The 16,466-nt window shown below is 51.7% G+C and overlaps 1 protein-coding gene across 2 annotated transcripts in view; it reads right to left on the minus strand.

The window, feature by feature from the left end:
• Nucleotides 1-1,774: 1,774 nt before the first annotated feature.
• The window catches only part of PLBD2 (phospholipase B domain containing 2), a 28,527-nt gene continuing 13,835 nt past the window's right edge, over nucleotides 1,775-16,466 (minus strand). The window contains exons 4-12 of one of the 2 annotated variants that reach the window (XM_082667188.1): nucleotides 15,092-15,192; nucleotides 14,659-14,873; nucleotides 8,900-8,997; nucleotides 6,055-6,215; nucleotides 5,364-5,459; nucleotides 5,032-5,103; nucleotides 4,213-4,365; nucleotides 3,432-3,594; nucleotides 1,775-3,328 (exon numbers count right to left, since the gene is read on the minus strand). In XM_082667188.1, coding sequence (XP_082523314.1) covers nucleotides 3,161-3,328; nucleotides 3,432-3,594; nucleotides 4,213-4,365; nucleotides 5,032-5,103; nucleotides 5,364-5,459; nucleotides 6,055-6,215; nucleotides 8,900-8,997; nucleotides 14,659-14,873; nucleotides 15,092-15,192 — 1,227 coding nt within the window. In that variant the 3' untranslated portion in view covers nucleotides 1,775-3,160. Of the gene's footprint in view, nucleotides 3,329-3,431; nucleotides 3,595-4,212; nucleotides 4,369-5,031; nucleotides 5,104-5,363; nucleotides 5,460-6,054; nucleotides 6,216-8,899; nucleotides 8,998-14,658; nucleotides 14,874-15,091; nucleotides 15,193-16,466 lie in introns of both variants that reach the window. The other variant, XM_082667187.1, reaches the window with a different exon arrangement.

Here is a 16,466-nt window from a genome sequence, read left to right on the forward strand (position 1 = left end):
AAACTGACACTGGACACCCATGTCTGGTCAACGTCAAGCAAACCCTCTCAAACACAAACCCTCTCTTCCAAGGACAGCACATTACTGAAGCCAGCCTATAAACGGACAGAAGAGGAACTGCCGGGGCTGCCTGGAGGTCCTGAAGGGAGTCCCGCATAGCCACTCAGGAACACCCCTGCACTACCTATAGCAGCCCCTGGGACACTAGTGGACCCCCAAGTCCAAAGTGAAGTTTGAGAACCAACCTAACCCTTTGGGATACCACACAGATCCACATGGGCTTGCACGCCTTGACAAAGAGCAGGTGCTGTGAAATTTCAGGGAAAACCCATCCCGGCGACAGGCCTACATGCCGATTTCCAGCCAGAAGGGACAGCACATGTACTTTAAAAACCCAGGAGAGAGGACAGCAGGAAAGGGCAGGCAGGGATGGGAAATCATCAGCCCCAGGAGTCTCCAGCTTCCACAAAACCCCCAAAGAAGGGAGGCAGACATCTCTGCCCACTAAAGGAGGAGCCGCTGTGGGCCAGGGTCGACCAGCTGGCCAGACCCTTGTCCTGCAGGGGAGGGCAGAAGTCACAGATGAGCCTGCGGCTGCCATCTTGAAGCTGAAGATTGTGGGAAACCCCCAGGGCAACGGTGCTGAGGGAAACTGCCTTTCAGGCTGCCCCTGCAAAGGTGGGTTCTGCCTTTACTGGATCAGCTGAAGCTCAAGGAGGGGCCATCTGCATGGCCCCGCATCCTCTGTTCAGTCACCTTAGCTTCACGCCTACCCTTAACTCCTGAAAAGCCGCAAGAGGGGCCAGAATCGTCCTAGGGAATAGACAAGAGTTGCCCCTTCCTAGAGAGTGGCCCTGTTTGAGTTCCACCAGCCTGAGCCACTGACTGTATCTGCCGAATGGGTCTCATAAAAGCCTCAGCCTCAGGAGTGGTTGGGAAGATCCAGTGGCCGGCGCACGGTGGTGGGGGGTGGTGACCTTTGTCCTGCTGGGGCCTGCGCCATCACAAGGAGGTGGGGAGGGAGAGCTGTGTCCCGTGGGAGAGTCTGCAGACCTGGGCCCCCGTCCTAGTTCCGAAGGGCCCAAGACTGGAGATTTCAGGCACGTCACTTCCCTTCTCCAAGTCTGCATCCGCACCTTTTCACCACATGTGAACATCCCGGCCTACCCCGCCTAACAGGGCTGTTGTGAGCTCAAGAGACCTGGGAAAGACAACACTCTTAAGGGAGCTGGGAAATGTACCGGCAGAAAAGTTACTTTTTAGAACCACAAGTTGTCAATTCCCAGATAACAAGAATTGTAAAGCTATGGTGAGAAACAGCAAACTTCCCTGGCGGTCCAGTGGTTAGGGCTCCGTGCTTCCACTGCAGGGGGCACAGGTTCGATCCCTGGTCAGGGAACGAAGATCCCACAAGCCACACAGCGAGGCCAAAAAAAAAAAAGAAATAGCAAACCCATCCCCGGCCCTCAACTGCGCTTTAGTTTCTCCAGAGCACTTACCAGCATCTCACACGCTGTATGTCTATTTTCACTATCTACCTCCCCAATGTAAATGTCACAAGAGCAGGGATTTTTTTTTGGGGGGGGGATACCTGTTGTTCTGAGGTATCCCCAGGACCTTATAACAGTGCCTGGAATGTTCTAAGCATTCTATAAATTCTCGCTAATGAATGAACGTTGCGTGTGTGAGGCCCCGTGTGGGCTACGTCACAGCCACCTTTGCAGCAAATCCTCACCCTCCTCCCACCAAACGTGCACACACACGCGTGGGAAAATGCTGCTCATGTGGTTATATCTATTTTACAGATGAGGTAACCGAGGCTCAGAGAGATTAAGTCCCATAACTAGTAGGAGGTGGAGACAGGATTCGAACCCAGGCCTCGGACTCCCGGGTTGTGTGCTTTCCTCTCCCGAAGCACATCGCATTGTGCGAGTCTCCACTGTAGGCTTTGGGTAAGATCAGGTGGGGAGGGACTCTGTGTTGTGTTGATCTGTCCCCGCCCCACCAGTAGGATTTGGGAAGGTCTTGGTGGTTAAGAGAGCCCTAGAACAGGACCCAGAACAAAGTAGGTGTTCAATAAACACATGGATAGACGGATGGTGGGATAGATATGGATGGATGGATGAATGGGTAGATGGGTCAGTATCTGGATGACGGATGGACGGATGGAAGATTGGAAAATGGAAGGATAGATGGATGGATGACTGCAGATGGACAAGGGGTGGGTGGGTTGGCAGGTGAATGAAGGTATAGATGGACAGACAGAAGGATGGACAGGAGGATGCATAGGTGAATGGTCAGAACCCAAACCTGAGAAGAGAGAGGGCGCCAACCCAGCCTGCCCCATTGCCCCAAGAAGCACAGCACGGGGGCCATGGCCTCTCTTTTTAATGGCAGCACAGCCTGCAATTTGGTTCCTGTAGCAGGGGACCTGTGGGCAATGCCCTGAGGCCAGGGGCAGGCCTGGGTTTGAGGGGGCACGGGCCGAGGCTGGAGCAGGGGGCTGACACTCCTGCCTGCCCCCAGAGAGAGAAGGACACTCAGGCCCTTCCACCCACAAGTGGCCAGAAACTTTGGTTCTTGTTTGGTTTCAAGTTCCTGTCCTCAAGGGGGCTGTCCAGGAGGAGAAACAGGGGAGCTACTTCCCAGACGGAGCAGAGTGGGGCTGGGGTCGGGAGCTGGGAGGAGAGATGCCAACCAGAGGCAACGCCCGGGTCTCGGGGGCTGGAGCTCCAGAGCCGCCGTTAGAAACAGCACTGGGAAGCAGGCACTGGAACAGGCCTCTCCTGCCGGCCCCACTAGGGGCCCCGGAACCTGGTCCCAGGATCCGGCTCCCGCCCTCAGGAAGGGGCGGCATGAGGAGGGGGCCCAAGGCTGGAAAAGAGTGAAAAGCAGGGGGAGAGAGAGAGACGCAGAGAGGCAGAGGGAGACGGGGATGGCATCACCCACTTAGGGGGACAGAGGCAGTCCTGGGTCCCATCGGGTTCCGTTCCCCACCCAGGAGGCCACCCAGACGAGAGTGAACCTGGCCGACCCAGGTCCCCAACCTGGGCACAGTGGCAACGCTCACACGGGGGACCGGGGCGGGGGGCCAGGCAGGAGGGCAGGGTGGCAGCCAGTCGGGTGGCCCTGCTGGGGTCAGCAGAGTAGAGATGGAGCCTCAGTCCCACCAGACCTCGATGGGTGAGAACTTCCAGAGGTCGGGCTGGCCCATGTGCAGCAGGCAGCTGAAGGGCGAGCTGCTCCACTGGAACGGGGGCAGCTGGTCCCACGTGGGGCCGCTGACCGCCAGGAGACGCAAGGCCTTGGCCAGTGCCGTGCTGGTCACCTGGGGGTAGAGGGGAGGGCAGGTCGTTGAGCTGTCCCAACCTGGGAGTCTCTGCTGCTCCCTGCCCCAACTTGGACCCCATCCACAGCCCCAGGCCCGGCACCTTCACGTCGATGCCCCCATGCGAGCGCTGGTGCAGGGCCTGGAAGGGGTAGGAGCCATTGGCTGGGTTGAGGTCAGAGCGGGCCGAGACGGCATTCTCCCCGTTGGGCTTGGGGTTGCAAACTTTGCACAATGACAGGGGGTCATGCAGGAAGTCGTTGTACCTGGATGTGGAAAGAGAGGAAACCTCAGTCGTGCGGGGAGCGGGGGAGGCCAGACTGCTAGCGGCAGCCCCTAACCCAGCCGCCTGCTTTCAGTGTGCCCAGCTCCCTCCCGCCGCCTGGGCTTCAGCCACCACCTCCCCCTTCAGCTGGTCACTCCACAGGTATCACTCAGCCTCGGCTCTGCCATCCCTCCCTCCGGGAATCCCTCTGGGCCCCCATCCCAGGCCAGGCTAGAGGCCCCGTTTTGTCCCTTCATAGCATTTCCTGGAGCTCAGACGGTTCTCGTTACACGTCCACATCAGTGTGAGTACGGGAGGGATTTCTGCATCCCCCAAAGGACAGGGTGCTCCCCAAGGACAGTGGGGACACGTTCTGTGCCCGTTTCCCAGTCCCAAGCGCGGAGCCCGGCACAGGGCGGTCACTCCACGGCTGTCCGTCATCCTCACCCACGACATGAGGGCAGCAGCAGGGCTCAGCTGAGCGCTGCCCCGGTTCTGCCGTCTTGGCTGCTACACAGTTGCACCCCACCCCTGCCGCCCCCCCGGGCTTGTCGGGAACTTGAAATGAGTTACGACAAAGCCCCACCACGTGACTCTGGGCTCATGATCCCCCATGTACCTCATAAGCCGGATCATGGAATTCAGGTCGTGTACCAGGGACTGGTTCCGCCGGAAGATCTGGGCCCGGGGGCTCCCGTCGTAGGAGAACCAGTCCCCAAAGTGGGCCACCAGGGCCGGAAGCCCACTGGCATTGAACACAGACTCAAAGGACCTGCTGGGAACGAGGATGGTCACTCACGACCTCCACTGACTTCACCTGGCCGTGACTGTGGCCAGGGAGGGGAAGGGGGCGGTCGTGCCACGACATTAACACCAACAACCACAACAGTCGGGATAGCAATAATCATGTCTTTTGTTTGTGCTGTGGGGTGGCTTGGTGGGGTGGCCAAGCTAGGGCTCTGGGGTCCAAGAGGCATGGGTTCAAATCCTGACTTCACTGTTGGCCACCTATGGAACCTTGGGCGAGTCAGGTACTTTCTCAAGGCCTCAGTTTCATCATCTGTGAAATGGGAATAGGAGCAGTGGCTACCACGCACGGTGGCTGTACGGATCAAAGGGGATGACCCAGGTAAAGCACAGTGAGGGTCAAGAGGTGCTGGCTGTGCAGCCCAGTTAAAGCAGCGCCAGCTGGAGAGCCACGGCAGGGGTCGGCACCTGAGCCAGGCCGCCCCTTACCACCCTGCGGTGGGTGGGTGCGGACTGGGAGGCTGAACGGATGCCGACCTCCCAACTGTACCCTAAAACCGTCAGGGCTTTCCTGGAGAAAAAGGGGGAAGGGTGGGTTTCTTTGTGGAGTTAAAGAATCTCCTGGGAAGCACCCCTCCCCAGCACGGAGAGCTGAGCAAAGGGTGGGGAATACCAAGAAGGGGGGACATACGGGATATTGTAGCTGGCCCAGTAGGTCTTCTGGTAGAGTTCCGAGGTCCTGTCAGCCACCACCACCATGCCCCTGCAACCGGGAAGGGACAGGAGGCAGGAGTGGTGGTGAGAAAGGGGGCTCCTGTGGGTGCTGCCCTGCTCAAGGACCCTCGCTGGCTCCCCATTGCCTGGAGCTAGATTATGTTCCCAATCTCTAGCAATCAGGGGCTGCCTTCTCCTCCAGTACTGCCTTCCTGAGGTTTCCCCTCCCACACACGATTCAGCTGCCTCCAGGCCTCTGCCTTGGCAGTTCCCTCTGCTGGAACGCCCTGCCCCTTTCCGGGTACTCACGGGATCTGCTCCAGGATGGTAAGCACCCTTCTCCCAGGGCTGGGCCCGCCGGGGACAAATGCCTTGTAGTCCACGATCATCCACTGGTTGTTGTACCTGCCATGCCCAAGGAAGGAGGGCTGAACAGACCCTGGGGTCACTGCCCCGGCCTCCCCCTGCCCCCAGGGCCACACACAGTCAGGAATCATGGGGCCGGGGTGGTCTGGGCACGTCCGGCCATCCGACCGTCACCCGGACACTTTAGCTTGACCAGGTGTCCTCAGGCTTTTCTCTCATCATGCTGCTCACCTGCTCCAGAGGAGTCTATGGCTCCCTAGTGCTTACTGGAACCAAGGTCAATTCTGCGCAATGTTCTAAGACCCTGCCCTATCCAGTTCCCGCGTCTCTGGCTGATGGGGCCCCCATCCACCCATGTCCATCTCCTCAGACGGCCCTCTCCACTGTCCCCAGAGCTCTCAAGTTCCAAGTGTCTTCCTGTCCTTCCTCTGGGAGCCTTTCCCTGGATGGAGAAGCCTGCAAGAGGGGGGCAAATCCTTTCCTTCCCCGTGCCTGTTTCCCCACGTATAAAACAAGGAAAGGACTCAGCAGAGGGTGTGGGGTGTGTGGCCCTTGTGCCACATCAGGTCTCCCAGGGTCTGAGCATTAGCGGGGAGGTTGGGTGGGACGGCCACAGTTCCAGAAGCCCACTCACGTGCCACTATTGAACCTCTTGAAGATATCGGCCCAGGAGTCCCCATCCAAGGCCAGGCGATTGGCCACAACATTTCGCATCCACTCCAGCACACAGCCCTCGGGTTGCACGTACTTCCACAGGGCCGAGTTCCGGTTGCCGATGGTGGTCTCCAGGGTCACCTGTGGGAGAGCCGAGGGGGCGCTGCACGAAAGGGCCCCCTCACTCACAACCGGGGCATGGTGTCACCAAGTGGCAGCGCTGCATCAATCGTGGTTCAAATCTGTTGACTCGTTTTTTAAAACTTCATGTCCTGGCTTAGGTGCGTGTTCCTCACTAGTTCTTTGGATGAGCATTGAGGGGGTTCGTGATCAAGATCGTGCATCCACCTTTGCCCTGGGAAACAGCCCCTAAGAGAGCCCAGGGTGTTGCTCCTACGGGACCCACTCCCCCTACCAAGTGGGTCAACTCTTTCCCCAGAGAGATAGTATCCCATCTCTACCCCTTCCCTGCAGTTCCGCAGGGAAAGCTGGGAGGCTTGGGGTTGGTAGCCTGATGGACAATCTCCATCAACTCTTACAGCCCTCCGGGGGAAAACACAGCATTGCTATTAAGCCCCCTTCTTCTTGAAAGGTAAACTTGAGGCCTGGAGAAGCTAAAAGACTTGCCAAAAGGTCATGGCCGCTACGTGGATGGGCCAAGATTTGACCCTCAGACTTCCAACTCTTAAATCGGGGCTTGCTCCCCTACAGCAGGATATTAGCATGCTTCTTCCTTTTTTATACGAAGCTGGAAAACAACTAAGAGACAGCAGTAGCCATAAATATGTTTCAAAGAGGAATGTGCAAAGCAAGCCTCTCAATAGCGATGCCCAGGTAGGAAGAGCTTCTCTACTCCCTCCACACTTGTACCCTCCTCATCCCTCTAGTGTCCCACGTCATCGCCAGGATTCAGACCCGCATGGCCTCAGAAGCCCTGGAGGGCAGTTTCCTCTCTCTGCGCCAGGGGTTGTTCTCAACCTGGGGCAGTGCTCGGGGAGTCTGCAGACTTGGGTGGGGAAACATTACATCTTTATTTCCACTAATGTCAAACCGAAATGCAGCATCTCCTTCCACTGCTAATGAGGTGACACATGACAGTGTTATTAGCGGTAACTGAGATCGTCACCAACAGAAATCACAGATGTTTTCCCACCACAGGACAGGATTGCACACATCTCAAGATATCATTTATGCTCCTCACTATTTGTAAATTATGGCAGGTAGCCCACCTGCGACCGGAGTTTCTTTCTGTTTTTGGCCACACCTTGTGGCATGAGGGATCTTAGTTCCCCGACCAGGGATCGAACCTGTGCCCCCTCCACTGGGAGCACGGAATCTTAACCACTGGACCACCAGGGAAGTTCCTGGAGTTTCTTATTTAACGTGCTAGTAAAGCAGCACATACAGGCGGACCCGAGAGAGATCGCGGGTTCTGTTCCGGACCACTGCAATGAAGCGAATACCACAAGAAAGCAAGTCACGTGGATTTTCTGATTTCCCAGTGCATATAAGAGTTATGATTCCACTATACTATAGTCTATTAAGTGTGCAATAGTATTATGTCTTAAAACCCAATGTACATACCTCAATTTAAAAATAGAAAAAAAAAATACAAAACAAAAAATCAATTACAATAGTCACATCAAAGATCACTGATCACAGATGACCATGATGAATATAATAATGAAAACCTTAAAATATTGTGAGAATTACCAGCATGTGACACAGAGATACAAAATGAGCAAATGTTGTTAGAAAAATGGTGCTGACAGACTTGCCCGATGCAGGGTTGTTACAAACCTTCAATTTGTAAAATCTGCAATATTTGCAAAGTTCAATAAAATGAGGTATACTTGTATATTACATTAAAAGTTTACTTATATAATATTTCGATAAATGCATGTCGATACACTTGGTTTCCTTTATAATCCCATATATGTTGGCTTGTGCATTTAAAAGCATTATTCTGAGAAGGGGTTCACGGCTCCCCAGACCGCCAAAGGAGTCTGTGGCGTAAAAATAGTTAAGAACCCAGATGGAAGGTAAATTTCCTTCCCGGACACTTTTTGTAACTGGATGAAACTATTTCAACTGTCCTTCCCCAGGCTTCACTCCTGCTTTCCCCACCCCAGACCGCAGCAAGGGGGTCCCCTCACCCACTGCCTGGCCCCTTTCATGCTTCTTCCCACATTTAAGGGAACTAAATCCCACGCTCCTCTCACAAAGTAATAGAAGAAAAAGAGCCCCTTCCTCTCCCCTCCCCAGAGTTGGCGTCTTCTGCGTCTAGGATTTTTTTTTTTAAGTGATGTTTTTTCTCCTCTGCAGTGTTACCCTGGCGACTACAGGGCTTGCTGTGTCTAGAGGGGTGCCAGGAACAGATTTCTAAATGAGTTTGGAGCCCAGCCAGGAAAACCGATAAAAACAACACATTGTAAACAACATTTATTCAGAAAACCCAGCCAGGTTTAGAGGGGGTTTTGTGGAAAGCAAAAGGGAAGGCAGAAAGAGCAGAGTCATGGTAGGGAGAGAGATGGCTCGTCCTAAATACATAAACACAAAATGAGGTCACTGGGGCCACGGATGTTTCAAAAGGGCCCAAACCAGGGATTTCTGAGGAGCTGCAGGACAATACAGAGTCCCAGGCCAGCTGCAGGGTCTGGAGGCCCGGCCGTGACCTGGGGAGCGACATTTTACAAGCGCTTCCTGGCCTCGGCCCTGGGGTGGTGGTGATGCGGGAATGGGGGAGTCTGCGTCCCCCTGCTGTGCCTAAGCTGCTGGGTGCAAAGCTGCCCCGGGGAGAAAAGTGACACCAGAGGATGACTCACCAGCCCGCTGCCCAGGATGTAGAAGTCATCACAGGAGAAAATGGTACCAGGGTAGGATGAGAAGATCACCCTGTTGCCGGGAGCCCGGGTAGATTGCTCTGCAGGCGGGAGAGTGAGCCCGGGGTGGGGGGGGGGGGGGAGGGGGCCTGGTCAGACAAGCACATACAGAGAACCCCACTCCCCCTCCCAGCAAGACTTGGGAGTCTCCAGGTGGAACAGCAGGCTTCAGAGAAAGCCCCTACTCCATTCTTTCTGAGAATCAGCAAACCAGGCCATTTGTGTAAAAGCTAGTAGCAATATATATACATACATACATATACATATATATATATATATAAAATTGTCTTGATTACTGTACCTTTTTTTGGCTTGCTTTCTTTTTTTTTTTAATTGCAAAAACCTATTGTGAAAAAGCTAATTCACAGAGCAAATACCCAGGAAGTCTGAGAGCACGGACTTTGTTTTTTTGGGGGGTGGGGGGAGGGTTTATCCCCTGCTTTACTGAGGTATAACTGACAAACAAAAATTGTCTGTGTTTAAGGTGCACACTGTGATGTTTGGATAGGCGTAGATGCTGTGAAAGGATGGCCACAGTCAAGCTAATTTACACAGCCATCACTTCACATCGTTACCTCTGCTGTGTGTGTGGTGAGAACACTGAAGTTCCACTCTCTTGGCAAGTTTCAAGTATACAATACAGTGTTGTTAACTACAGTCACCATGCTGTGCTTTAGACGCCAGAATTCACTTGTCTTCTGACTGGGAGATGGTACTCTCTGACCAGCATCTCCCCATTTCCCCCTCCCCCCAGCCGCCTGCAACCACCATTCTACTCTCTGCTTATAACAGTTCAACTTTTTTTTTTTTTTTTTTTTTTTTGGCCGTACCACGCAGCTTGCGGGATCTTAATTCTCCAACCAGGAACTGAACCCGGGCCCGCAGCAGTGAAAGCACAGAGTCCTAACCACCAGACCGCCGGGGAATTGCCTCGAGTTCAACTTTTTTAGATTCTACATGAAAGTGAGATCATACAGTATTTGTCTTTCTCTGACTTATTTCACTTAGCATAATGGCCTCCAGGTTCACCCATGTTGTCGCAAATGGCAGGATTTCCTGCTTTTTTCAGTTGAATAATACTCCATTGTGTGTGTGTGTGTGTGTGTGTGTGTGTGTGTGTGTGTACGCGCACATTTTCTTTATCCATTTGTCTGGCTATGGACATTTACGTTGTTTCCGTATCTCAGCTATGGTGAATACTGCAATGAACACAGGAGTGCAGACACTTCCTCAAGATTTTATTTCCTGGAAGTGAGATGGATGGATCAGATGAGAGCACAGACTTTGCGGGGAGGAGACCTGGGCAGAATCCCGGTTCAGGCCCTTATCAACTGTTTGATTTATGTCAAGTTACTTAGCCTTTCTGAGCCTCAGTTTCCTTATCTGCAAACTGGGAATAATAATCCTTCATCCCACACAGGGCAGTTGTAAAGATTTAATTTATAAGATCGTGGAGGTAGTTTCTAGCACAACAGTGGGTACCCACTAGGCCTACAATCAAGGTTACTGCGTAACCAGACCAGCACTTGTCAAGGGATGGACTTTCGGTACAAAGTGTTCTGGGGTGGGGATGAGGGCCACTAGGGATGAGGGGATGGACCAAAGGAGCTATTTCTATATAACTGATGAATAGATAAAAGTAAAAAGGGCAAAGTCATCAATGAACAGCTAAAACTGGAAGGGAAAACAACCAACACCAATGGTGGTTTTTCAGGGGCTGGTGGCAGGGTGGGTTACAAGTGATTTTTATTCCTTCCTTGTGCTCTATTTTCTAACTTCCTACAGTGAACATGTATGACTTGATTAATTTGTTTTAATTATTGAAAATTAGTCTAGAATACAAAAAGAAATAACACAAATATCCATCAATAGATGGATGGATAAACAAACTGTAGTATCGCCACGCGGCGAAATATTAGGCAGTCGGAAAAAGGAATGAAGTGCTAACACCTGCTACGACATGGAGAGGCCTTGAAATTATGATGCTGAGTCAAAGAAGCTAGTCGTAAGAAAACCACCATTGTATGTTTCCATTTTTATGGGATGTCCAGAACAGGCAAATCTACAGAGATAGAAAGTAGTGGTTGCCAGGGGCTGGGAAGAGGGGGAAAAGGGAGTGATTACTCAGTGGGTACAGGGTTTCCTCTCTTGGTGATGAAAACGTTTTGGAACTAGACTGAGTGGCAGTTGCACAACACTGTGAATGTACTAAATGCCACTGAATTGTTCACTTTAAAACAGTTAATTTTATTATGTGAATTTCACCTCAATTAAATAAATAAATAAAACTAGAAAAAAAACCTTTTTTTTTTTTTTTTTGGCTGCACTGTGAGGTACGCAGGATCTTAGTTCCCTGACCAGGGATCAAACCTGTGCCCCCTGCAGTGGAAGTGCAGAGTCCTAACCACTGGACCGCCAGGGAATTCCCTTAGAAAATTTTTAAAAATTAGTGCAGGTTTATATGAAGTTCTAGAACAGGCAAATCTAACCTCATGGGAAAGAAATCAGAAGAGCGGTTGCCTGGGGAGAGGGGTGGAGGCTAACTGCAAAGGTCACAGGGAACTTTCTAGGGTGATGGAAATGTTCTATATCTTTATGGAATGGTGTTTACATGACTGCATGTTTGTCCAAACCCATCAAATTATATGCTCTAAATGTGTATTTAAGCTATCCATCAATAAAGTGAATTAAAAAAAAAACCAGAACAAACTTAGTCCGGGACATCATTTATCACCCAGTAGAATGGCAAAAAAATGTGAAGTGAACGATAATACCCAGTGCTAGCAAGGCTGTGGGGAAAGACAACATATCCACAGAATGGCGGTGGAAGTGTAAATTGGCCCAACCATTTTTTGAGGCAATTTGGCTGTTATCTATCTAGAAACTAAAATTTTAATTATACTCATCTTTTAACCCAGCGTTTCCACCAGGAAACACATCTGGGGGCCCACTTGCTTGCTGTAGTACTGTTTGAAACAGCAAAGACCTGGGAATTCCCTGGCAGTCCAGTGGTTGGGACTTCTTGCTCTCACTGGACAAGCCTCACGGTGTGGCCAAATAAAGAAATAAATATTTTTTAAGAAGAAAGAAGGGAGGGAGGGAGGGAGGGAGGGAGGAAGGAAGGGAGGAAGAGCAAAGACCTGGAAATGGCCCACATCCTCAACTGGGGACTAATTAAAATTTAACGTCCAGGGCTTCCCTGGTGGCGCAGTGGTTGGGAGTCCGCCTGCCGATGCAGGGGACACGGGTTTGTGCCCCGGTCCGGGAAGATCCCACATGCCGCGGAGCGGCTGGGCCTGTGAGCCATGGCCGCTGAGCCTGCGCGTCCGGAGCCTCTGCTCCGCAACGGGAGAGGCCACAACAGTGAGAGGCCCGCGTACCGCAAAAAAAAAAAAAAAACAATTTAACGTCCAGCTGTTAAAAGGTGGACCGAACATGACAATATCAAAAGCTCTCCAAGGCTGGCCGTGGAGCAAGAGGAGCAAGTGGCAAACAACCCATATAGGATGATCTCATTTATGTTTTTTTTTTAAAAACCCAGAAAGCAAACTTTTTAGGGCTGTACAACTATTCTGTAAATACTGTAATGGCGGATACATGTCATTGAGCGTTCATCAAAAATCCATAAAGCTCTACAAAGAGTGAACTCAAATGTAAACCATGGACTTCAGTTGACAATAATGTATCAATATTGGTTCATCAATTGCAACAAATGAACCACACTAATGCAAGAGGCTAGTAACAGGGGAAAGTGGGAAGGGGGATATATGGGAACACTCTGTACTGTCTACTCAATTTATGTCAATGTAAAATTTTTCTAAGAAATAAAGTCTATTAATTTTTAAAAGGTCCATATATACACACATATAAATGCATCCCCCCAAATCTAGATAGATCCAAACCAAAATGGCATCAGTGCTTTCCTCTTAGGAGAGATCTGGAATTTGGGACGAAGGGATCAAGGGAGATGTATTTCTTCATCTCCGTTGCTGGAATCTGTGCCAGTGAGGATGTATTTACATATAAATAGTATAATAAAAATATTGATAAGTTAAAACAAATGGAAAAGTGAGGTACGTTTTTTAAAAGTCTGAAAAAACAACCAAGTGTTTGCAGAAATGACCTCTTGTGGGATGTGGGGTGTTCCAGTGACTTTCATTGTGTGTATGTGTGTTTTGCCGCATTTTCCAATTTTCTATAACATACATGTATGACTTATGTAGGTTTTTCAGATATTAAGATGATAGTGGATACACAGCAATGGGAACGACAGATCTGCAGCTACAGAGGACAACGTGGATGAAACTCACAGACGTTACACTGAGTGAAAGAAGCCAGGTGCAAACAAGCTCATGCTGCATGATTCCATTCGCAAAACATTCCAAATCCATCGAACCTAATCCAGGCTGTGAGAAGTCACTACGGGCTGGGGACAGTGCCTGGAAAGGGACAGGAAGGAAGCTTCTGGGGGCTGGGAATGTTGTTTCTCTGTCTGGATGCTACACACACAGGTGTGTGTTCAACGTGCAAAAATTCCAGCTGTACACTTATGATGCCCACACTTTTCTGTACAAATGTCAACGTAGAAGTTTAAATTTAAATTAATGGGCATTAGGTTGTTTCCGAACCACTAATGCAGCTGACAGCCATGTACACAATCCCCTTGCAGAAATAGAAATGTTTCTCCAGGGACAGATCTGAGCCAGAGGGCTGCTGGATCACAGGCGAGACAGATTTTAAATTTTGTTAGACGCCAGCTGGGCTCCCCTTCAAAGTGGCCGTGCCAGATCCCACTCCCGTTAGCAGTGAATGAGGGTATACATTTCCCCACCCTCTCGCCACCTCCTGGCAACATTAATTTTTTTAAGTTGGGCCAAGAAGGAGGCACTGCAAACATCTGGCAGTGGCTACCTCTAGACTTAACACTGGGGCCAGGAATGACGGGCACACTGTCTGGCACTTGGGCCTTAGTGGCAAGGTTTTCACATTTGACAGGAAGAACGTATTCATCCATTCCTGTGTAGCTGTTTGCAAAAATGGCTGTAACTCTCCCCATGCTTGTATCCACGTCATCTGCAATGTGACTGCAGTTCTTTACATCACATGGTCGGGTCTATTTCCCCACTTCTTGAATCTGCACGGGTCACTTGACTTGCTTTGAGCAACAGAACGCTGTGCCAGTTTCAATCAGCCCTCGAGAGGCCTTCCACACTTGCCTGCCCAGATGTCACATGAACAAGCCTGAGCTAGCCTGTGGGAGGATGAAAGACCATGTGGCCCAGCTGTCACATCCTCCCAGATGACAGCCAACCCCCAGACGTGCAGACGAGGCCATCCTAGGGCAGCCAGCTCACCCCAGCTGACTACAGAAGCATCAGTGAGGCCAGCCACAATCAGCAGGCTTGTCCCAGAATAACAAAACCACCCAGCAGACCAATGGACATGTGAGCAAAAATAAATGGCTATGTTTTAAACCTTTGTTGTTTTAAGTTTGGGGTGATTTGTTACACAGCAGTAGCTTACTGATATGTCTTGTGAGATAAAAATTAAAAGGAAATAGACATGTTAAAAATAACATGAACTCTTAGACTGGCCTTATGGTGACCCCAGTGTATACGGGGCTGAGGCCCACACCTCCCAGTACTAAGCCCACTGTGTACCCACATACATGCTCACACACAGACCCACCCACATCTACCCACCTTGGGGCCCTTCTCTGAACTGGAACCAGTACTTTTTCATGATGCGCAGCATGTACTGGTAGGAGTGCCAGGTGTTGTGGGCGACCAGGAGGTCACTCTGGCCAGGCAGCAGCTTGATGAGGGCAGAGCAGGAGCCAGAGCCCGTAGCATGCTTGGTCTTGGTCTTATTCAGGGCCAGCTCTAAGTCTTCGAGGTCCCCAGAGATCTGCAACAGGCTGAGGAGGGTCAGAGTGCCGGAGGGTTACCATGCCTGCTGGGAGCACCATTACATACCCATTTCACAGAAGAGAAAGCTGAGGCACTGGGAGGTTGGGCGACCGGTCCAAGGCCATGTAGCCAGGAAGTGGCAGGGCTGGTATTGGAACCCAGGTCTGTCTGACTATAGGTGTGCGGCACTTCCCCCTGCCCTGTCCACTCTGGGGGTGGCACTTACAGGAACCCCAAGGGTTTGACGGTGAACTTCCCAGTTGGAAAGGTCACACTGCCTTCATAGCTGTCCTCTAGGCCTTTCAGCTGCAGGAGGGTCAGCCGCACCTAGGGGGAGGGGGAGGGGGCAGGGGGCAGGGGGCAGAGGGAGGGTGAGGCCTCTCCCCCAGGCTCATGCCTTCTGCAATGGGAGGGGCTTCAGCAAGGGAGGCTCAGGTGCACCCTCTAGGCTCCAGCCAACCCTGACCCCCCCCATAACCACCACCCACCCCTCCATGCCAAGCACCCTCCTGCCATCATTTAACTATACGTCTCCATCCTGTGGCAACCCCAAATCACCACACTTAAGAACCCAACTCAAATCCACCTCCTCCAGGAAGCCTCCCAGCCTGCCCAGGCCCACTGCTGGCTGCTCCCTGTTCTGAGTTTTACTGGCTGTGCTGCTGGCTCAGCAAACTTGTGTCATGTGGTTGACTTCTCCCCACTGTCACTGTCATTGTTCTGTAACCATGGAGTATATCACTGTGTCCCCCACCGGGCCTTGGCCTGTGCTGGGCATACACCAGGCACTTAGCAAGCATCCGTAAGATGGATAGACAAAAGGACAGATGGATGGATGGATGGATGGTGGCTACTGAGTTAAACGAGAGAAGGACAGAGAGAAAGGCAATCATCTAGATGGACAGGAGGGTGAAGAAAAGGATAGCTGTTCAGGCAGGTGCTGGAGTAGATGGATGGGACCAGATGGATTCACTCCTTCATCTGTAAATACTCAACAAACCTTCACTTATAAAGCGCCTCCCATGTGCCAGCCCCTGTGCTAGGTACTGGGGATACCACAGTGGACAAGGCAGATGTGGTCCTTGCCTTGTCCTCATGGGGCCCAAGTCCAGTTGAAGACAGAATCTGAATGCCTCACAAGAGGGCTACAAAGAAGTGCAGGGAGGGGACGTGGAGGTGAGGAATGGTGGGGGTGAGCCGGGCAGAGGGGGAGAAGGAAAAGTGTTCCAGGCAGAAGGAACAGCACACTTTAAAGCCCTGAGTGAAGAGGTAACATCTTGTTCAAGGAACTGGGAGGAGGCCAGGGAGGCTGGAGCACAGATTGAGAAGGCCAGTAGATGAGGCTGGGGAGGGAGAGGGTGCAGGGGGGTGTTGAGGCCACATTAAGGAGTGTGGGCATCACCCTGGGGAACTGGGCAGCCCCTGGCGAGATGTACGAGCAGCAGAGACAGAGCAGAGGGGATGGACCAACAGATGGACAGACTGAGAGGTGCCTAGGCTCTGGCCAGAAGGAAGAGGTGGAATGAAACAGGGAACTTGGTCCGTCAGGAAGATGGCTAGGCAGGTAGATGGGAGGGTAGATGGACAGACAGGTAGATGAT

This window comes from Grampus griseus (assembly GCF_964374135.1).
Source record: "Grampus griseus genome assembly, chromosome: 12".
In the NCBI taxonomy this organism is placed as follows: domain Eukaryota; kingdom Metazoa; phylum Chordata; class Mammalia; order Artiodactyla; family Delphinidae; genus Grampus; species Grampus griseus.